The 23,863-nt window shown below is 34.1% G+C and overlaps 1 protein-coding gene across 5 annotated transcripts in view; it reads left to right on the top strand.

The window, feature by feature from the left end:
- The window catches only part of DIAPH3 (diaphanous related formin 3), a 398,317-nt gene that overhangs the window by 248,849 nt on the left and 125,605 nt on the right, over positions 1-23,863 (top strand). For all 5 annotated transcript variants that reach the window (XM_008059267.1, XM_008059270.1, XM_008059269.1 and 2 more), the window contains 2 exons: positions 13,524-13,619; positions 23,473-23,567. In XM_008059267.1, coding sequence (XP_008057458.1) covers positions 13,524-13,619; positions 23,473-23,567 — 191 coding nt within the window. The remainder of the gene's footprint in view (positions 1-13,523; positions 13,620-23,472; positions 23,568-23,863) is intronic.

Below are 23,863 nucleotides of genomic sequence, written 5' to 3'. Positions count from 1 at the left end.
CACCACCCTTCTCCAAACTTTCCATCTCCAGTCAACACTCTGTAGCTATTAAATACCAACTTGCCGTTTTCCACTCTCCCATAGAAAGACCATTTCTATAAAACATCATTTCCCAGTCAGAGTACAGCAAGAATCCTGCTAACCCTCCTTTAACTAACTTCTTTGTAGTGGGGAGGCATATATGCCACTGTTTGGATGGAACATTTGGAATTCAGGTACATGGTGCAGTGTTAAGAATCCAATCATAAGACAGGCATTTTAAATGGATGAGTAGATCTTAAAAAGCCCAAGATCAAGTTAGAAGGTAATATTGCATAGACATACAAATTTCAGAAGCCCAGATTAATAAGAAAATCCCAAACTCAGGTGATTGTGGAAACAGACATTAGCACAGAATAGTTGATTCTAGAAAACAGATCAGGTAAATTGTGGAGCTTCAGTTAGCTAGATTAGTTGGAGACCAGAATGATGTGTAACACCACCTGAACTATCTAGAACATAGAGGTATAAAGATTCAATAAATGAGAAATTTAGGAAATGACTTGAATTCCCACCCGAGCTATCAAAAATGAGAACATAAAAGCAGAGGGATGGGGTAACTACTTATCAGAAAGTCTGGATAATAAAAAGTTGAGTTCAATTGAACAAATACCTGGCTATCATCTCTTCTTGTCTTCATCTTACCCAGCCTCACACACACCATACCCCACTCAATAAAGCATGTTCTGATCAGAAATGATATTTAAAACCTTTTTCTAAGCCACAGGTGGGACAAGTCATATTAATATTAGACAACTAATATTAATTAGTTATTATATTAATTAGTTAAATATTAATATTAGTTATAATATTAAATAAATATTATCATATTAATTTTAAATGTATGCAGTACTTCACACCCTGATTAGGTTTTTGGACAAATATAGGATCCCAGAACTTACAAGCATGCTGTCATCGATTAGAAGTAAGTTTATCGTAAAATTCTGCCTCTTATGCCTGGCAATTTTATTATCAGTAAGATTATTTTCCAGTATTTTGGAATAATGGTCATTTGTGTCTGATCACATTTCTTCTATCAGGTTTTGGATAATCACTCTGGCTGTTCTGATGAAGCCATGTGTTATGTTTCCCCACTCTGTGACACACCAGGGATGGTCTACTCATGATAAAATATGGCGTTGCTTTTTATCTGTTGGTTAATATAACATCGTACTTTTTTCTAGTCTCAAGTTGCCTCACACTGTATATACAAATATTAATACATTGGCTATTAATCCTTTTCCCATCTAGCATGCTAGATATCCTGAACTACGTGGTTCCATATTTGGATTTAATCCTTCTTTTAAATTAGGAATGTATACTTAGCTCTCATTATTTTTATAATGGATTTTTCCTCCTCTTTTTTATTCTCTTGTGGATGCATTAGTATGTCATACATTAACTTTCAGAGTCTTCTTTGTAATTTCTTTTAGCAGGACTATATTTCTACTTTTTGATATCAGATAATATATGGAAAAAGTATGTACTGGTAGTAACAATAATGGAAAAGTTATTTTTTAATGAATGCACATGCATTATTCCATGATTGAGAAACACCAACATTCCAGAAGAATTCACGGGGCAGGTACTACAAAGATTCCTAATATTGGAAAGATTTTGAAGATAACATAATAAAAAAAAATTAGCGATGTTTTTATGAGAAGTTTCCTCAATCAAAGCTCATCTCAGTGTGTAACTAACACAATTAACACCAAGTTATATCTGATAAATAGGCTTAACTTTCACAAGGGTTATTTTTCTCCCCAGTGCGCAGTTGCACGTTTAAAAAGTTGTTTAATGTGTGAATTTGAAAGATGTTAATATTTTATTTGAACTTTTTTCTTTCTGCTATTTAAATCTTTAGTTATGAGGGAGTGATTACACACAATTGGACCTCAAGAAAGTGGTTTTTTTAGTAGTGAGGGTAGTACTTTCGAGGTAAGCAAAGTTGCTAATTTCTATAATTGAGAAGGTCCTTTACAATTAAGCAGTTTAAAAAAAAAATTATTTATTTATTTATTTTTAATTTTTGATTTTTTGAGTTGGAGTCTCACACTGTCGCCCAGACTCCCAGACTAGAGTGCAGTGGCCGCTCCCGGCCACCGCAGCCTTGACCTGCTGGGCTCTGGCGATCCTTCCGCCTCAGCCTTCCAAGTAGCTGGAAATACAGGCATGCACTACCACGCCCGGCTGATTTTTTGATTTATTGTAGAGATGAGGTCTCGCTGCCCAGACTGGTCTCGAAGCCGCAGTCTCAGGCAATCCACTCACCTCAGCCTCCCAAAGGCGCAGGATTACAGGCTGAGCCACCGAGCCCAGCTTAAGCAGTTTTTATAAAATATTTTGATTTTTAAAATTTTGTATGGTTACAGAGAGATAGAGGAAGCATTCTTTGTGATCATGGTATCTCCTCTGCCAGGCAAGTGTAGGGGAAACATTTTTTAGGTCAACTTTGTAAAAATCATTATTATTTTGAGATGTACATTGTAATTTTTAATAGAATATTTTCTAATGCTTTAATAATTATTTTGTACACATAATGATGCTTTAAAAAATCTAGATATACCCCAAGGGTTTTTTAAATAGTGAATTTCTTGTTTCTGATCACATAGGACTTGAGTTGCAGAGGAAAGACCTTCCAGACTATTTACTTTGTGACATTGTCTACTAAAATAGAATGTCATATAAAGAGAAATATGCATTATCTGCTACATTTTTGATGATTGCTACAGTTGAAATAATCTATTCCACAAAAATGTATTCAGTGTTTCAAGCACTCTTCCTATATATTATATAATTCTTACCCTTGAATTGTCAAACAGATTTCTTTGTGCTAGTAAAATACTCTGATTAGTTATGGCAGTCATATATTAATATTTGAATAGGAAAATAGCCTATCTGTTTCTCCCTGATTATTTTCTATGTAGCTATATACATAGACATTTATTTATGCGCCAAGAAATATTAAAACTTGGTTTGACAGATCAGATATGACTAAAGTGATTTATACAATTATGGTTTTCAATACCAAAGCATTTACTTTGATATTTTGCCATGAGTGTATTGCCAACTTACAAAACATTTTCAGATTTTTTCACTTTTCCCCCCCGTATTTCATATTTTCTGCCTTTTGAGCTACCTAAATCTTTGAAACAGTATTGTCTTATCACATCAATAGTGTTAATTCTCCGAAATTATTTTTCCTTTCTCAAACATTTGCCTGTTCTAAAATTCTGATCCTTACGACTCTCAGGTGCATTCTGTTCATACTGTATAGTTGAATAAGTTAACCCTTTCCAAATTTATCCACTATTTGATAGGTAGTGATGGGTAAATTCTTGACCTTCCCTTTCGTACTATTATAATCCTTTGGTATCAGTAGGGGATTGGTTTCAGGACGCTCACGGAGACCGAAATCCATGCTTTTTCAAGTCCAGGGTCAGTCCTGTCTGACCTGCAGTTGGCCTTCTGTGTCTGCAGGTTCTACTTCCCCCAAATACTGTATTTTCAATCTGCATTTGGTTGCACATGTAGAACCCACCAATATGGAGGACTGACTGCATTTATTGAAAAAATTTTCGCTGTAAGTGGACCTGCCCAGCTCAAACATACCTTGGTCAAAGGTCAAATGTATAGTGTTTCCCAAAGCTTTAAACCTTGCTGTTTGTGTTCAGGTTATTCAGCTTCCTGATCACCGTCCTTGTGAACATGTGCAGCAAGGGTAGGTTTGCATTATGTATAAATGCAGAACTTGGGGAACTGCCTTTTGTAATGTGCTTCATTGCAGACTGCTTTCCTGATGCAGATCCCCTATCTCAGAGGCTGCTCTGGATGTGCTGTGTGATGGTCAGTGCAGATCTGGATCTGGTCACAGCCAAGTTTTGTGTGACCTTCAGCAGGTTTCTTCACCTACAGAATGAGGATATTGACCTTTGTATTGGAGGGCTGTTCTGCTTCTAAAATTTGCATCTTATAAAATTTGATACTGTTTGCTAGCCTCTAAGAATCTCAGTAGTTAGAAAGCAAAGAAGAAAAATAACAGCAATCATGCAAATAACTCATGTCTCCACCCTCTTCACTCCATTTGAAGACTGTAGGGCCTCATATTTTTCATTTCCTATGTAAATTATTTATGCTTAGTTTATTTCTGTGAATTGAGTTGAATTTATTGGATTCTCTTAGTGTCATAGAGAAGAATGCTTGGATATATAAAATCAGATATTCCTCTTTTTATCCTTTCAAGGCTAGTGTAATTATAACCTAATTAACGAAGGGTAATTTATTACAAGCATTATCATGTAAAATGTAAAAATATATGTGATAAAGCATTACTAGAAAAAAATTTCAAATGCTTAATATTTTAAATACATATTGTCATAGATACATTTAACCAGGGAGCACCAAGAAAAATAGAATAAACAGTTACTGATCACATTTCCTGATATAAAATACTCAATTATGGGAAGAGAAACAATTTATTACCTTTTGTGTCTTTGCTAACTACATATACATTTAGAACAATATAGTCTAGCTTTTTTTTTTGCAATAGTAGGTATGATAAAATTTATATGGGATCTTACTCCAAAAAATGTCGTGTTTTTAATCAATCTAGCATATGGAAAATGAACTGGAATAAGTTGTATAACCATGTACCCTGGAACTATGATTTTTAATAGAAAATTTAGTATGAGAAAAATTTTTAAAAAGAGATTCTTTATATAGTTTTGCTATTTTTGAAAATTTGAAAATAGAAAAAGAATAAAGTGAAAATGTAATTTAAAAAGACTTTTTTAGTTCATAGCTCTCAGCAACATAGAAAATTTTGCCATCTTTGACTTCATTCTGACATAAAACCCTTATAAAATGAAGCATATGCTATGTTAGTGATCAGAACAGTTTTTGAACAGCATTAATCTTCTCTTGGATAAATGGAACCTTACACAGCATCTCTAGGAAGTAAGATTAAACACAGACCTCTAATGGCAAAAAAGCTAGATCACAAGTATAGATGGCACTAATAATCTGACTTTATGATTCAGAGTTTCATGCTACACTTGAGAAAATCTAGTCTTTCCCTGTAACTGTATTTTGTACTGACTTTAGAAGAGCGGCTCCACTAGTAGGTAGGATTGAGTGTACTCTGTGCTCTGCTCTCGGAAGCCAAGTTGTACTTATGACTCTGATTCTGTCCTTTACTTCTCTGTCACACTGGGCGGGGAGGGGGTTACATGAGGGTAATTATCACATATCATTTTCACAGCTACTCTTGGAGGGCAGTGTCCTTGTGTCATAGACGAGCCATCTGATTCTTGATGAGCTTTTGTGGCAAGTACATGGGGGGCTGTGAAGCAGACCCTACCTTTCCTTCAGAAGTATCCTGCCCTCTCTTGTGACATGTGACTATTTCACAGAAACATTGTCAGTATGGGTATCTGGAATTGTGTTTTGTATAAAAACTTCATTCTTACTAAATGTCTTCCTTTATTCACATTCCTCTTTCCTGCCTCCTTCTTATTGCTGTCAACATTTAGATGCTCCTTTATTAGTGGCCTTTACATAAAACAGTTTTGCTGGTTTTTTACTGATTTGAGCCAGCCAATTATCTGGTTGCATTTTTAATAAATTTTTAAATTTTTTCCCAATTTGAAAGATTTTTCCAAATTAGTGTTCTGGGATAGTAGACTCACTCTCTGGTGTCATATTCACATAAGCTTGATTCTCTCTTGCTCTCTTGATTCCTGTTGTTTTCTCTCTTTGAAAATCCTGCTTCTTCCTATCTTTTTGTTCATATTCTCACTATTGCAGTTCCATCTCTTCCCAACAGTCCTTTAACTGTGGTAGCAGAGAAAATAGGGAAAATCATAAATTTATTGGTTATGTACTCAGGACTGTGAATATGCTGATACACTAAATTCAGTAGGAATCTAATTTGTCATTTTATTTAAAAAAGGCAGAATTGGCTAAAATTGCATCCGTGTGTTATTAGAGGTTGAAATGGTGAGGTTTGCTTGTAAACTTTTTTTCTTTTTAAAACTATTATACCTAACATACTACATAGTGAAAAGAATATTGGAGTCACAGTCAAGTGATCTTCTTCATTCTTTTGTAAGATGTGTTGCTTAAGATTATTTATAGCATTTTTTTCATTGTGATGACGATGATAGTAGCAGTAGTATGACTGTAGTGAGAATTTTATAAGAACCTGAGACAGAAAGCATTCAGTGCAGTGCCTAATCAGTGTTCAGTAAATGTAGTTAAAATTAGGGTTATGTGTATCATTGATTTTTTTTTCTTTAGGTAAATTAGAAAATGTTTTAGACTGTAAAAGGATACTGATGGTGGTGAGAAAAATAAACTACTGTAAAAATTACAGTCTGCTTTTCTTTTGGAAATAAAGATAACAAAATATATACATTTTCCAAATTAAAATAGAGCCTTGTCATTTAGTCAGATTAAAGAAGGGAACCCCACTCACATAATGTATTATCTTTCATCTGACAATTGTAATCAATATAATAATACCAGAAAAACATTTAAATATTGGAGATACAGAGATGAAAGTGTCATTATGTGGTTCCTAGAAAACTTGTGATAGTTAATGGACTATGAGGACTGGTGCCTGTTCGGTGTCTCCATTCTAAATTTCTCTTTCATATTTGTACATCCAACTGCCTCTTGTACATATCTGCCTCATCTATATCTGAATGTACAAGAGCTTCTCAAACAAAACATGTTTAAAACAGGAGTAGACCAAACCTGTTTTTCATTTGTTGATGAATTAAGTAGACAGCACCATCATCATCTACCTGGTTAGTTAAGCCCAACTAACTCCTTTTTTCTCCTTTACTCTGTAGATTCATACACACACACACACACACACACACACACAAGTGGCCTGTGGATGTTCATTTAAAATATACTTATTGGGCACCTGCTATGTTTCAGGTTCTAAGAATTTAGTGTTGATCAAAGTTTCATCCTCTAAGGGTTTTACCTCTCTAACAGAGGAATAAGTACCATATCAAATGTATGATAGATATGTAAGGAGTAAGTGCTTTGGAGGAGAAAAAAGACGGAGCAATGGTGATAGGGAATACTAGGTGAAGGTTCTGCTTTCTATGAAGGCAATAAGGGAAGGCTTTGGCAACAGAATTCTGCTGGATTGTGGTAAACAGACTGCAGCTGTTCAAGCATGGAAGCGGGGCAACTAGTTAGAAAGTAGCTGTGGTTCAGGTTAGAAATGATGACAGAAGAAGAGAACAATCAACTATTTTGGAATTAGATATTTACTAGATTCATTAGTGGATATGCTTGAGAGAAACGTAGCAAAATCCAAGCTTTTTGACTTGAGCAACTGTAGTGAGCATTCCTATTTTTCTGAGATGAGGATAACAATTGGAAGAACAGATGTGGAGGTTCAGGAGTTTGGTTTTGAACATGCTAAGTAGAGGTGCCCAATGAAAATCTAAGTAGAGATGTTGAGAGAAAGCAGTTGGATAGTCAAGTCTGGAATTCAAGAGACAGATATGGGCTGAGTCAATAATTAGCCTGCTCCCCACTGTATTTCTACTTTGAAACTCATCCATTTTCTCCATGCCTGTTGCTGTTGCTCTTGATGAGAGAGTACCATTTAGTCCTATTTGAATTACTTTAATTTTTTTCTGCCTAGCCCTTCTATTAATATCATTATTTTTGCCACTCTCTTAGTCCACCTTCTTTAGCCTAAATTTTTCATAAAATACAATTCTCTTGATGTCCCTCACATGCTTAAATCTTCAACAGCTCCTCATTACTCCAAGAATAAAATCCAGACTTCTTAATTTGGCTAAAAGGTCTTGCATGATCTGGTGTCTGATTCATTTTCAGTGGCATTTATTTCCACTTAATATTTTCTGCTCTTCTTTTCCTCACTTCTTTTTGTGCCTTATAAGTTCTTGCATCTTTACACTTTCAAACACTCTTCCTATCTGTGTCTTTTGCCTCAACTCCTCACCTTCTCACCTGGCTAACTCCTTTTTCCTTTAAACTTTTGCTTAGATGGTATTTATCCCATAAAGTCAATCTTTGCCAAATATGGTTAGGGTATGCGTTCTCATTTTCCTATAGTTCTTACCAAAATATTGCCAAATGTTCTTACCAAAATATTGCCAGTACATGTATGTATTGTAATAAAACACTGATTTTACATTCACTTTTATTGAACGTTAAGTTCTGTGAGGTCAAGGATGGCTCTGTCTTGTCTAGTATTGTATCTACATTGCCTAGCATAGTCCCTTTTTGTTGTTGCTTAATAATATTTCTTATTTGAATGAAATACAGAATAAGTGGCCAATTATAAAACATGCATGCAAAATTAAGCAAAGTTACTACACAGAACCTAAGTGTACGATTTAGGTGTTCTCAGGACACCTAACACTATAATAAATAAACAGGCTGTATATAAGAATACTGTGCTAAGTAGAATAATTATAGACACATGACATGTTCATTATTGGGAAGTTTGAAAATTGTTAGGATGTCACATCTCTCTACAGTTCAAGGTTGCCTTGCAATTCAAATCCAACTTAAATCGATTTTATTTTCAGACCTTTTAGAGTTCATGTGGAAAAATAAATGAGAAAAGAGAAGAAAATTTAGAAATGGGGAGAAATAATTTGAACAGCCAATGAATAAAGTATATCATAAATCTATTGTACTTAAAACGAGGTGATAGTTGCATAAGAGTAGCTCAGAGAATAATGGAGCAGAATTAGAAGCTCATAAAAATAGACCTAAGTATATACAGATACTATATATAGGATGAAAATGTCAACCTACAATCATTTAAGAAATCTGATTATTTATAAAATAAGACATAATTAATAAATGTTTGGAAAAGTGGAAAAATTGATTAAAATGATAAGAAATAATAAAAGTTTTGAAAAATGAAAAATTTGATCCTTACCTCACACTATGTACCAAAACATGTAATTATAATGTACAGATTGAGTGTTCCTTATTTGAAATTCTTAGTACTAGATCTGTTTTGGATATTGGATTTTTTAAAAAAATATTTGCATAATACTTACCAGTTGAGCATTCTGTTTTTTTTTTTTTTCTTTGAGTCGGAGTCTCATTCCATCTTCCATGCTGGAGTGCAGTGGCATGCTCATGGCCACCCCAGTGTCGACCTACTGGACTCAAGTGATCCTTTTGCCTCAGCCTTCCAATTAGCCTGAACTACAGGTGTGTGCTACCACACCCGGCTAATTTTTTTATTTATTGTAGAGATGAGGTCTCACCAAGTTTCCCAGACTGGTCTTGAACCTGGGGGCTCAGACAATCCTCTCACCTTGGCTTTCCAAAGTGCTGGAATTACAGACTTGAGCCGCTGTGCCCAGCTCAGTTGAGCATTCTTAATCCAAAACTCTAAAATCTAAAATTCTCAAATGACCATCTTCTTTCAGCATGGCCTGAGTGTCACCTTGGTGCTCAAAGTTTTGGATTTTGGGTTTTTGGATTAGGGATGCTCAACTTGTACTTCTTTCTGATATAGAAATGTAATTAGCATGTGTCACATGTGCCATCTTACACATATGAAGATTTTTACAAACAGTTGTCAGTTCTGTGTGCCTTTTGTGTGTTTATTTTTGAGTTGAGTCTCACTCTGTCACCCAGACTGGAGTTTAGTGGCATGTATGATCATGGCTCACTGCAGCCTCAACCTCCTGGACTCAGGCGATCCTTCCATCTTAGCCTCCTGAGTAGCTGGTCTACATGTGCACATGCCTGGCTAGATTTTTCATTTTTTTTTGTAGAAATGGACTTTACTATGTTGCCCAGGCTGATTGTGAACTCCTAGGCTCAAGCAATCTTGCTGCTGTGGTCTCCCAAAGTGTTGGGATTATAGACATGAGCCACCGCACCCAGACTCTGTGTGCTTTTTAAAGTTATTAGTGATTTATTTGCATATGTATAACTAAATACTTTGGCCCACTAGTCTTTCCCATCAAGATCCTAATTTTATCCAACAATGACCGGGCCACCTCGAGTAGTAAGGCCACTGTACACACACATATGCTACCTGGGAAACTAGGGACCAGCCCCTCTGGGCCATTACTGCTACTGTCATCACCTATGCAGGCACCCCAGGTACCACCCTGCATCTCCTAAGCCATTGAGGTAATCTCTGACAACACTAGTGATTATAGGTGAGGAAATCATATGGGGAACGCACTACTGATACTTCACAGAGCCAAAGTTTCATCCACTTTACACTGTAGGTATATCTACAGGAAAAAGTCTGAACTTAGGAAAGCTACTCCATAGAATCAGAAGAATGATTGTTAAAGTAGATTTTCAGATTTCAATGTAGGCATACAAGAAAAATTAAAAAGAAAGGGAATGTGATACCTCCAGGGGAACACAATAAATTCAAAACACTGATCTTAAGGAAACTCAGCAAGATTAAAGAAAAACAAACAATACAAAGAAATAAAAAACAATTCATGATCAGAATGAGAAATTCAGTGAAGAGGTAGATCTCATAAAAAAGAGCCAAATATTCTGAAACTGAAGAATTCCATGACTAAAAAAATACAGTGAAGAACTTTAACAACAAACTACACTGAGCAGAAGAACAATATTCTGAATTTAAAGACAGGACTTTTGAAATAATCCAGACAGACATAAAGGGAAGAAAGTATACATGACACATAGAACACCATTAAGTGAACAAATATTTGTATTTTGAGAGTGCTGGAAGGAGAAGAAATGGGGGAAGGCATAAAAAACCTATTTAGTGAAATAATAATTGAAAATGTCTCACAAGTGTTAGGAGATAATAGGCATCCAGAAACAGAAAGCTCAAAGATTCAAATAGATTTAACTCCAAATGTACTCTTCAAGGCATATTATATTCACAATGTCAAAAGTCAAAGACAACAAGAGAATTCTAGAAACAGCAAGAGGAAAGCATTAAGTTATATTTGAGCAAGACTCATCAGACTAAGCCGATTTCTCAGCTGAAGCCTTGCAGGCCAGAAGATAATTGGATGATACATTAAAAAAACTGAACAAAAAAACTGGCAGTCAAGAATGCTATAACCAGCAAATTTATTCTTCAGAAATATGGTGAAAATTCAATCTTTCCATGCAAGCAAAACTGAGGCAGTTAATCACCATTACAGCAGCCCTATAAGAAATGCTTAAAGGAGTCCTGCATCTGGAAGTGAAAGAAAGATATATACAATCAGCAAAACATATGAAAATGTTAAAACTGTCTGTAAAGCAGATACACAAATGAGAAAGAGAAAAGAATCTAATGTTATTTCAGCAGAAATACTACAAATTGCAAAAATAATAAAAGAGAAAGAAAAGCAAAAGGATATACAAAAGCAATGAACTAAATGGCAGAAATAAGTGTTCACCCATTAATAATAACCTCGATTATAAATTTAAAGTCTCCAATGAAAAGATGTAGACTGAATGGATGAAGAAACATCACCGAACTATATGCTGCCTATAAGAATCTTCTTTAAATCTAAAGACACACATAGACTTAAAATGAAGGAATGGAAAAAATATTCTACACAAATGGAAAACAAAAGTATGCAGGGATAGCTATACTTATATCAGGCAAAATAGACTTTATGTCAAAAACCATAAAAAGAGACAAGAAGTTCATTATATAATGATAAAGGAACCAATTCGGCAAGAGGATATAAGAATTATAAATATGTTCACTTAACACTACCACACCTAGGTCAATAAAGCAAAGGCTATTAAATCGAAAGAGATAGACCCCAGTACAATATTAATTGGAGTACTTCAACATCTCACAATACTGGACAGATATCTATACAGAAAATTATCAAAGAAATATCGAACTTAAACTGCACTGTGGACCAAATGGATCTAATAGGCATTTATAGAACATAGTTTCCAATGACTGCAGAATGCACATTCTTTCTCTTCAGTACGTGTTAGGCCACAAAATAAGTCTCAACACGTTAAAAAAAATTGAAAACATGTGATGTGTCTTTTAGCCCCAGTTGGAGGAAACTAGAAATCAATAGCAATTAGGAACTTTGGAAACTATATAGATACATGGAAATTAAGCAACATGTTGCTGAATGACCAATAGGTCAGTGAAGAAATTAAGAAGGAAATTAAAAAAATATTCTGAAACAAATGAAAGTAGAAATATAAACATACAAAACCTATGGAATATAGAAAAAGTAATAGTAAGAAGGAAGTTTATAGCAAAGAATGTCTAAATCAAAAGAAGAAGGATTTCAAATAACCTACTTATGTACCTCAAGGAATTAGAAAAGCAAGAAAACAAACCAAACAAAATCAGCAGAAGGAAAGAAACAATAAAGATCAGAGCAAAACTAAATGAAATAGAGACAAACACACAAGATCAAATAAAAAGGAATTTGGCTTTTTGAAAAGATAAAATCTACAAATATTTAGGAAAAAAGAGAAAAGCCAAATAAGTAAAAGCAGAATTGAGAAACATTACAACTGATAGCACAGTTGATGAAAAACTATATGCCTACATACTGGAAAACCTAGAGTACATGGACAAATTCCTGGACCCATATAATCCACCAAGATTGAATCAGGAAGAATAGACAGCCTGAAGAGACCATCAAATAGTATTGAAGTTGAATCAATAGTAAAGAGCCTTCCATGAAAGAAAAGCCCAGGACTGAGTGACTTCAATGTTGAATTCTACCAAACTTTTAAAGCAGATCTAACACCAATTCTTCTTAAATTATTCCAAAAATATGAAAAGGAGGGACTTCTTTCTAACTCATTCTGTAAGGCCAACATTGCCCTAGACATTACCAAGACCTGACAAAGACACAACAAAAAAGAAAACTTCAGGCCAGTATCCCCGACAAACTTAGATGCAAAAATCCTCAGCAAAATGCTATCAAACTGAATGTCACAGCACATCAGAAAAGATAATATACCATGATCAAGTGGAATTTATTCCAAGGATGCGTGGATGGTACAACATTCAAAAATATATAAGCACAACTCTTTCAGTTTTTTATGAGATACATTTCTAAATAATCATGGTATAGTATATTAAACATAAATGTGTTTTTTATTAGCACTGTTAGAGTTATCTTCTTAATTCACCTTGTGTGCATGTATATTAATTTTTATAATTGTGTCCTGCCTACTATTCAAATGAGCTAACTGCAGATATTTTTTTACTTAGTGGTATTGGCTTCTGTTATTTGTACATAAGTTTTATTTTTTATCTTTTTTTTTAGAACTTCAAATATTTACTCTTAGTAATTCTTTTTTAGCATAAAGATCATCAGTACCTATCTGAAATAGCTTTTAACTGTTACTATTTTTGTAACTGTGTGATTTAGAAAATCTGTATCTTTTTTTGCTTGTTTGATGATAGAAAGTTTACTTCCTGCTCTTTTGTACTTGAATAGCTTACTGCCTCTGACATGTATTTGTTTTTGGTTTCATAGAGAGACGAGAAGAGGAAGATTTTGAAGAGAAGAAAGGTATTAAGAAAAGAATTAAGGAACTTAAGTTTCTAGATTCTAAAATTGCCCAGAACCTTTGTAAGTATCATTTTTCAATGCTATTAAGTTATCAGAGAACACTGGAGGTGTTTTTTTAAAAAATGATTTCATTTTCTTTATGATTTTCGATTTTATGTTGTTTTAATTTTATTAGTATTTGCATGACAAATTTAAAAGTAACTCTTTAAGCAAATTATGGGATTAAATATTTCACAAGATAAATGCATATTAGAAAAAATATATAAAAAATTTAGAGTGAAACCCTATCTACCATAAGTGAAAAGAGAACTATCCTTTAAAGTCTTTTTTAAGTGTAAAAATATTTAAGAGACTTAGGTAATGAAATTATGTTTTGAAATAAATTGGTAGGATGCTAGTTTATTTATAATTCTGAGTCTCTATTATTTGTGGTCCTTTATCATGCATGGAAGAGGTTAGAATATTGATAAAGTAAGGAAGATGGGTAAATGAATTCAATTATTCCATCTGAACAGTTCAAAAGTTCTTACTGGACATATCTTAGATTTAATTACTATTGTAGAAACTAAATACTCAGTATTGAATTGTCTTTCTGGCTGAATTATTGTAAGAGAAGAGGGCAAACAGTTTTTATTCCTGACTCGTTTCTGCTTTTTAACTGTATCAAAGCTAGTTTTGCTTGGAGCATAGATAGCATGATCTGTATATATTACTTTCCAGTGATGCTAGAGGGATATAAATGATGTAGAGACTCCAAAGCAATGAAGAGTTAACATGGTTCTTAGTCTATCTCTCAAGTACTATATGCCTCAGGTCAGCTTTTAGTAAGTATTGGAACAAAGCAATTCTCCAGTGAGAGGATAAAAGTTCATGCTATCGATTAAAGAGGGAGTTGTGTTAGAAGCAGTATGTCCAAAAGATAGAGTTGGCATTTCTTTTGTGAATGTTTTGGAACCTTGCCTTCATAGTCACCATGGCAGAAGCCTATGCCTTTCTACAATGTTGGATAGCATGGAGGCATTGGTGCTGTCAGCCAGTATTTAGTTCTCTATTTCTGAGCACAGTTGTTTGCACATCCCTGACCCTTTTAAGTTAGGAGTGACATACTTGGGCCAATAAGGATGGAGTAAAAGTGATGTCACTTTAGTGTCGAAGCATTTAACTGGTAATGAGAGAAGATCCAGTGGTTCCTTTTTCTCTGGCCCCAGAATGGGAGTCAGAGTAGTATCCGTCATCTGGATACAAGGATCATCATTAACAGAGCCTTGCCTTTCTGATGTGTGATGAACATGTGGTCTTAACTGGAAATAACTTTTTGGGTATGCTTTCACCTGAGATTTTTTTTTTCTCACATGATGCATATATGTCAGGGAATTTTACCCTCTGAAAGAACTTTGTCTCAATTCAAAGCACTGTATCATTAACTTAGATCATGTCAAAAAGTTCTGTACTCTGTGATCTAAAAGAGATGATTTTGTTTTGAAAATGTCCATGACCTACATTACAAATTACCAGCCCTAGCCGGGCTCGGTGGCTCAGCCTGTAATCCTGCGCCTTTGGGAGGCTGAGGTGAGTAGATTGCCTGAGCCTGTGGGTTCGAGACCTGCCTGGGCAACTTGGCGAGACCTCGTTTCCACAATAAATAAAAAAAAATAAGCCAGGCGTGGTAGTGCGCGCCTGTAGTTCCAGTTGCTTGGAAGGCTGAGGCGGAAGGATTACCGGAGCCCAGCAGGCGAGGCTGTGGTTGCCGGGAGCGGCCACTGCACTCCAGTCTGGGCGACAGAGTGAGACTCCAACTCAAGAAAAAAAAAAAAAATTACCAGCCTTTACTTTAAACGAACTTGATATGGTTCTTGAAGAAATAAATTGTTAAATAGAATTTTTCCTGTATGAGTCAGGCACAATAAGTTAGCCTAAATGTCTATCTCAGGGTTGAATAATTAACTTTTTGACAGTTATTTTTTTATGTACATTATAGGACACATGCTAAAATAGGATTTAAAATTTAATTGAAAAAGTTAATAGATACTAATTACTTTTGTGTGCTAGTTCGGTATTTGTCCCTTTAATCTTTATTATAGCCATGTCAGGTAAGTATTAGCATTGATAGGATAGGTAGGGAAGCTGGTTGGTATAGCAATCAAGTGACTTGAATGAGGTTGCTCATTTTGAAAATAGCCAATAGATATAATGTATATCTATTCCTGTTTACAGATAAGAAAGTGACATTATTATCCTGGAGAAGGATTCTGTTTGTTTTGTTTGCTTTAGCTAAAGGATATATATCCCATTCATTTAAATGAGGAACATGTTTAAATTATAAGATCAAAGATAATTTATGCCATATCATATTATGTTATAATCCATTTTAGGATTATACTTGACTTCTCTGATTGTAGCAAGTATTATGATTTATGCTTTAAGAAGCATGAGCAGCCTATAGTCTACTATAATTGTCGTTTGATTCACAGTTGGTTTTTGTGTATGAAATTAAGAGTTTTGAGATTCAGAATTCTAAATGGAGTCTTAGTTAATGAGAACCGTTTTTGAATGAGATAAACTGAAGTAAAACAGTGGTCAGTAGAATATTGACACTAAAATAGATCTGCTTCTAGAGTTTATTAAAGAGACATTTGGGGTCTGTACTAGATAACATCTTATAGCTTTCTCTTAATTGAAATATTCTAAAGAATTTTGAGGAAAGGATTTTAAAGCCACTCATTTATTTACCCATTTATTTAAAGGTGGTTTTGATTTTCTTTTATTTTGAGGTCATAAGTTCACTTTTTGATCAGACTCTGGGCTAATCATTAAGGATAGAATTTAGAGCTTTTTTTGGATCGAGAGAAGGCTCAGAAGTTTTATAAAATTCATGCATTTTATCAAATTTGTTTTCATTGGCTGTTAGAGCTGTAAAAGGAGGAATTTTGGAATCTACAATCTATTGTAAAGGTTTAAATATTTGTAAATTTCCTCATACAAAAGAAGCATAACTGGTTCTAAAATCTGCACATTTTATACTATTTAACTGTACCCAAAGCTTCTTTCTGGGATCTGTATAGCCATCTTCTGAAGGATAAGATATATGTTAGTAAAAAGATTCATTTGAATTGGTCTTTGGGAGACTTTACTTGATTATCTTGTATTCTCAGTAACTTTCAAGTATTCACAAAATAAGATGTATATTTGTCTTTTGATTTGCCTGTTAGACATTAGGTCATCTCAACACTTCTGTAAATTTTTTGCACTTGGTTTTTATAGAAAATACCTTTCAAACAAAATTATTCATAAACTATAAAAACCCTAGTCTGATCTTTATAAATATGTGTTTAATAGTATGTGCTACTTTAATTATAGAATAATACCTGAAAGTATTGAGCAAATGACAAATATAGGCAAAAATAAAAGACTTTTATCTCCATCTGCAAAGCAAATTCTACTATTGACATGGTGTCTTTTCTTGCATTTATTATTTATATTACTTTATTTGTTATTATGTATATTATCTGTTTGTATGTGCATCTTATGATTTACTTGCATAATTGTGTAAGTGAAATCATGCAGTTTTTAATCTGTAAAGTTAGGGGGTCCATAGTACCATCTTCATTTCTGATACTAGTTGCAAGCCTAGAGCTCCCCAAGATCACTCTCAGTTTTGATAATTTGTTAAAAGGACTTACAGAACACACTGAAGCTGTTTTACTTATGGTTATGGTTTAATTACAGCAAAATGGTAGATTAAAATCAGTTAAAGGAAAAAGTGAATGGTCTGAGTCCTGGAGAGTTTCAAGCAGTAACTTTCCTATTTTCTTTTCCCAGTGGAATTATAGGCAATACTAACATCTAGGCAATAATATATAACAATAGAAAGTCTTAGCAACATGGAAGCTCACCTGAGCCTTGTGTTCAGAGGTTTTTTTGGGAACTTGGTCTTGACTGAACCACCTCATTATGGACCTTAGTTTCCAGCCCCTCTAGAGATGGAGCTGATAATGTGTGGCCCAAAGTCCCACCATAAAGCATGTTGTTAGTACAGAATATCTGCTGTGGTCTTATAGCCCCACATGAACAAAGACACTTCCAACAGGAAGGACATTCCTAGGGTTTAGGGAGTACCTCACAGGACCTAAGGGGAAAGGTCACACCTCACTTGAGTAAGATTAATCCTTTACCTCATAGTATCACACTTTTATTTTACGTATTTTCTTTTCTTATTATTCATTTTTTTTTTTCTTTTGAAGACAGTCTTGCTTTGTCACTTATGCTGGAGTATAGTGGCACAATCATAATTCATTGCACCCTTGAACTCCTGGGCTCAAGCTATCCTCCTGCCCAGCTGATTTTTTTTTTTTGTTGATGTGTTGGTATCTTGCCGTATTGCCCAGGGTGGTCTTGAACACATTGATCCTCCTGCCATGGCCTCCCAAAATGCTGGGATTGCGGCACATTTGGAATTATTTTAGTTATTTTGTTATGATATATATTAAATGTATGAGAGACTTATAAAATACATGGTACAGTTTAATAATAAAAAATCAAACACCCATAGCTAAAGAAAAACATTAACACTACTAACGCATTTACACTGTATATGACCCTTTCCAATTTATCCCCTTTCCTGTGAGAAGTAAATTTATCTTGAACCTCAGGTCAGGGCGTTCATATATATTAATTTAGCTAATATTTAATAATCAACTTTTTGTGTGGTTAAACGTCAATACTTATACAGTATGTATAAATTTATTCCCCTTATGCCTTACCACAATTTAAAAAATTGACAAATAAAATCTTATGTATTTATCATGTACAGTATGATATTTTGAATATACATTGTGCAATGATAAATCTAGCTAATTAGCAATTCATTTAATTATTTTTGTGATATGAACACTTACATTTACTACATTTTTCACAAATATGTTGGGGCACCCTCCCAAAGGAGAAGTTATTTATAAAAAATTGTGTATTTATTCTTACATGTTTAACCTTCAAAGTATTCTCTTTTGGATGCAATACACTTATCAATAGGCTTTTTTCACTGCTCAAAACAGTTTTTGAACTCGTTAATTTTGATGCCCTTTAAGTGCTTCTGCCGTTTTTTGTTTCACGTATTCCACATCAGCAAAACTTTTCCCTTTGAGGCCTTTTTTTAACCTGGGGACACAAAAGGTCGCTCAGGATGCGGTTGGGTAAATACAGAGGTGGGGACACAGGAGTCATGCCATTTTTGGCCAAAAACTACTGAACACTCAGCATGGTGTGGGCAGGTGTGCTCACAAATCACCCATCATGAAACGGGCAAACACACCAAAAGAATCTCTCAAAAAAAATTCACTGAAGCAGAATGCAGCCTCTCACAACAATGCTAGCTTGTACATGATGCCAGTGGGTTCCTAGAACACTCACCTAGTGGGGGAGACTATACAACAAGGGGCCGGCCCGCCAAAAAAACAATTTCATTTTTTACGGTCCCCCTCATACAATATATTGTGCTTATACAATGGATCACTTGAACTTACTGTACTATACAATGGATCTCTTGAACTTAGTCCTCCTTCTTAACTTTAACTAATATAGCCTTTGGCCAACATCTCCCCACCCCACTCTGCACTAGCTACCCGTGCCTCTGGTAAGCACTATTCTATCCCCCAATTCTATGAGATCAATTTTTTTAGATTCTGTACATATGTGAGATCATTTAGTATTTGTTTTTCTTTTCCTAGTCTTTCTTACTTAACATAATGTCCTCTGAGTTCATCCATGCTGTTTTAAATTATAGAATTAAAAAAAAAATGACTAAATACTATTTTAGTGTGTATATATGTCACATTTTTATCCAGTCATTTGTTGATGGCCACTTAGGTTGATTCCATTTTTTTGCGAGTTTATACACAGTAGTGCAATTGCTGAATCATATGGTGATTCCATTTTGAGATGCTGTGAAACTCCACGCTGTCTTCCATAATGGCTATACTACTTTACATTCACACCGACGTGTGTATGAGAGTTCCTTTTTCTCCACATCTTCTCCAATACTTATCATTTGTCTTTTTTTATAATAGCAATTCTAATGGGGTGAAGTGTATTTCATTATAGTTTTGGTTTGCATTTCCCCGATGATTAGAGATGTTAAACATTTTTTTCATATACCTGTTGGCCGTTTGTATGTCTTATTTAAGAAACATCTTTTTAGGGGTTTTTTTTTGCCAATTTTTAATCTGATTGTGTATTATCTTGCTATTGTTGTTTGAGTTTTTGATATATTTTGGATGTTAACTCATTATATGTATAGTTTGAAAATATTTTCTCTCGGCAGATTGTTTCTTCACTCTGTTATTTCCTTTGTAGTAATATATTTTGATATTTTCTTTTGGATTTTTATTGCATTTAGGGTGGACCATGAAGCTAACTAAAAATATTTTATTGTTAAAGCATGTTACTTTAAGCTGATAACAACCTACCCTTAGTTATAAAAGAAACCTCTACACTTTAGTTCTGCTATATCCTTTATATTTTAATTTTGATGTCATAATTCACATCTTTGTGTATTGCATATTTCTTATACTTCAATATTGTAGTAATTATGAGTTTTAGTAGTTTTGTCCTCTGTTCCTCCTATGAAAGATACAAGTGACTTACATACCACCATTGCACTATTAGAATACTCAAAATTTGACTATAGTTACTTTTACCAGTGAATTTACGTTTAGATGTTTTTGTGTTATTCATTATCTTTCTTTTTTTTCAGCTTGAAGAACTTTATTTAGCAAATCTTTTAAGACAGGACTGGTGGTGGTGAAAATCCTCAGCCTTTGTTTGCCTAGGAAACTCTTTATCTCTCTTTTATTTCTGAAGGACAGATTTTTTTTTTTGTTATAGGATTCTATTGGTTGGAAATTGTTTTTTTCTTCATTTGAAAATACCATCCTGCCCTCTACTAGTCTGTAAGGTTTCTAAGAAGTTTGCTTAAAAAAGAGTTCTAAAAGAACTCTTTTGTGTGTTGGAATTCTTTGTGTGTTGTTCCCCCCCCCCTTTTATTCTTGTGCTTTCAGGATCCTCTCTTTGTCTTTATCTTTAACACTTTAATTATTATATGTTGTGGGTTAGAGTCATATTTGTATTGAATCTTATTGGAAACCGTTCACCTTCCTGTACCTGGATATTTATATTTTTTCCCTGGTTTAAAAAGTTTACTACTATTATTTCTTTAAATAACCCTTCTACCCCTTTGTCTACTCTGTCAAACCCCAGTGACACATATTTTTTATATGTTAATACTGTACCAGAAATTTTACAAGCTTATTCATACCTTTTTATTTGTTTTTATCTTTTCATGTTGATATTTTCAAATAACCTGTCTTTGAATTTACAGATTTTTTTTTTTCTGGTTGATCAGGCCTACAGTTGATATTCTCTATTGCAGTTTTTCATTTTGTTCATCATATTTTTCAGCTCTAGTATTTCTATTTAACTTTTAAAAATTACTTCAGTGTCTTTGTTAAATTTCTTTTATAAAGTACTGAATTTTTATTGGACTTTCTTGAAGCTCACTGAGTTCTCTTAAAACCACTATTTTGAATTTTTGTCAGGCAGTTTATACATCTATCTCTAGCATATATCACTGGTACCTCATTTTTCCCTTTGGTGTCATTATGTTTCTCTGATGGTCCTTGATCACTGTGGTCATATGTTGCTGTCTGCACATTGGATAAGTGGACATTTCATCCATTCTTCAGTCTGTCTTTGTTTTAGAACATCTTTCAACAGTGAGTTTGTCCATGGTTTCTGACTAGACCATAGGGTGTAGATTGTTCCTGACTCTGCATTGCTAGGGAGTACTGTAAGCCCAGAAGTTCACACCCAGTGTGGCCTATGGTAGAATTTGTGGCCTCTGAGTCTGGCCTAGTGTCAGACTCCCATGGTCCCTGATGCTGTTACAGTACTGAGTGACACCAAAAGTTCATGACCTCTGTGACCTGACTGCTACTTAGTTTCGTTTTGCTTAGTTTTGTTTGTAAGCCAAGGTCTCTGCAGTTGGCTGACAGTGATGCAGGCCAGAACTCAAATTTTTCTCACAGTACCAATGGGTTCTTGTCTGGTACCAACATAAGTCTAAATCCTCAGATTGCATGTACTGGTCTGGAAACGAGGGACATGAGGGTTTTTACAGTGGGAGGTTCATTGTTTGGAACAAAGTAAAAGTTCTACATTCACTTCCCTCTCTTTTTCCTAAGTGAGCAGTATCTCTTTTTATGCTGTTTTGCCTGGGGTTGTGGGTGAGGGGTTATATGTGTTCGTAATTTTTTGTTTTTACATATTCAATGCATCTTTCTTTAGTATTATGCTATAACAAGAACTGTGATTCTCACTTTATTTTCTCTCAGTTGACGCATTTTCATGTGTGGATAGTTGTTCAAATTCACTTTTCTGTGGGGGACAGATAATTACTGGAGAGTCTTACTTACCATCTTCAGTTGTTATACTTTTGTGCTTTCTAGTGTCTACTGCAGAGTTATCTTTTGTAGTTTCATAAATCTCTATTGTATCACCTGGATTTGTTTTTTTTCCCCCTTCTTGTTCTTGAGATATTAACTATTACAAACATCTGTAAATTCTAGTCTAATTATCTCATAACTTTTGGGTACAGAAAGGTATGGATTGGTGATATGCAAACTGATGGTACTTTTGCTTATCTATAGATGATACATGATGTCCTCGAGAATCAAGAACATACCCTTAGTCCACAAAATAAGCAGATTTTGTTTCCTAAGTTTTATAAAAAATACATGTATTCTTTGGTATCTGGGGTGATTGGTTCCAGGACCTCTACTCGTTACCAAAATCCTTAATTTCCTTATAGATGCTAAATCTATAATTTCCTTATAGATGCTAAATTTCCTTATAGTTGGTTTTCATATTTGCAGGTACTATATCCTTAGATTCCACTTATAACAGATTGAGTTTGATCCTTAGTTGGCTGAATCGGTGGATGTATGGAGTGGTGGGCTTGAATGCAGTATCTTTGTATGGAAGTACCCATGTACTAGATGACATAACAAGTTCATTAAATAAAAAAGAAACAATTGGCTATTGGTTTGGAGGTGCTTAATGTTAAGGAATTAACATTATCTTGAACACAGAAACTTAATACTCATAGAATAAAGGGGAAACTTGTAAAAAGCATTATTATATTACCCTTATGTACCTCAATAACTTTTGAGAAAATCATTATAACAGTAGATATCTGAGGTATTGAGAAAAATATAAATAGTGTTTGGAATTCTCAGTAATAGCATATTTTCCTGTCTGAGGTACATTTAGATAATTTTCCATGGAGATTTGTTTTCTAAAATTGAATATTTTAAGCTTTAGTTGCATGTAAAGGTGATTTCTCTAGCATGTTGTCTACAGTGTTTCTGAATAGTAAAGTGCTACTATTACTTGTAAATGTTTTAATGTACTGCTTAGCAGTTTTATTAAAGTATTTGTTTTCCAAACTATTTAGTAAGGCTGGGACATACATAAGCAAATAACACATGTTCAAACATATATTACATGCATGTACTGTGGCTTCATCATTCTTTTTATCACAGTGTGTTGTTTTATAGTGTACCTAACTTATTTTATATTTTTTAGATCACGTGAAAACTGGCAACATTCTTATTATAGACCAATAGCTAAACATTTAAAAATCAACCTTGGATTCGCATAATAATATGGAATTGCTATTTAAATACTAGTTCTAAAACCATAGAAGAATATAAAATGTGCTAATTAAAGTTTCCCCCACAGTAGTTATATTAAATGCTTAAGTTCTCTTGTTTTATGAATTTATTTTTTGATTTTATAAATAGAACTACATCTCAAATTCTTTTCTTATCATATTCATTATAAAGCTTTTTTTCTCTCTCAGCAATCTTCCTGAGCTCTTTTCGGGTGCCATATGAGGAAATCAAAATGATGATATTGGAAGTAGATGAAACACGGTTGGCAGAGTCTATGATTCAGGTAAACAAACAGGCACAGCTTAAATTCCAATATTTCATTGCAAGCTTCTCATTAAATAGAAATCTGTAAGTGAAGCAAAATTCTTTACCCAAATCATTCAACTGGAAAATCATTGCTGCATAATTAGTTTTAGCATAACTACTGCATTGCCAGGAGAGAAACCGAAATCTTCCCTTAACTGCAAACTAAATATAATGCTATCAAAATAATTACATTTTAAATATTTTAAGTGACTTTCTTTGAAAAGGAAATTGTTTAAGTTTACATTTTTGTTTTTTGTTGCAGTTTAGACTAGT

This window comes from Carlito syrichta, unplaced genomic scaffold, assembly GCF_000164805.1.
Source record: "Carlito syrichta isolate Samal-C Ts95f unplaced genomic scaffold, Tarsius_syrichta-2.0.1 Scaffold303985, whole genome shotgun sequence".
Classification (NCBI taxonomy): Eukaryota; Metazoa; Chordata; class Mammalia; order Primates; family Tarsiidae; genus Carlito; species Carlito syrichta.
The sequence above is the reverse complement of the archived record's forward strand: the minus strand, read 5'-3'. Positions and strand labels throughout refer to the sequence as shown.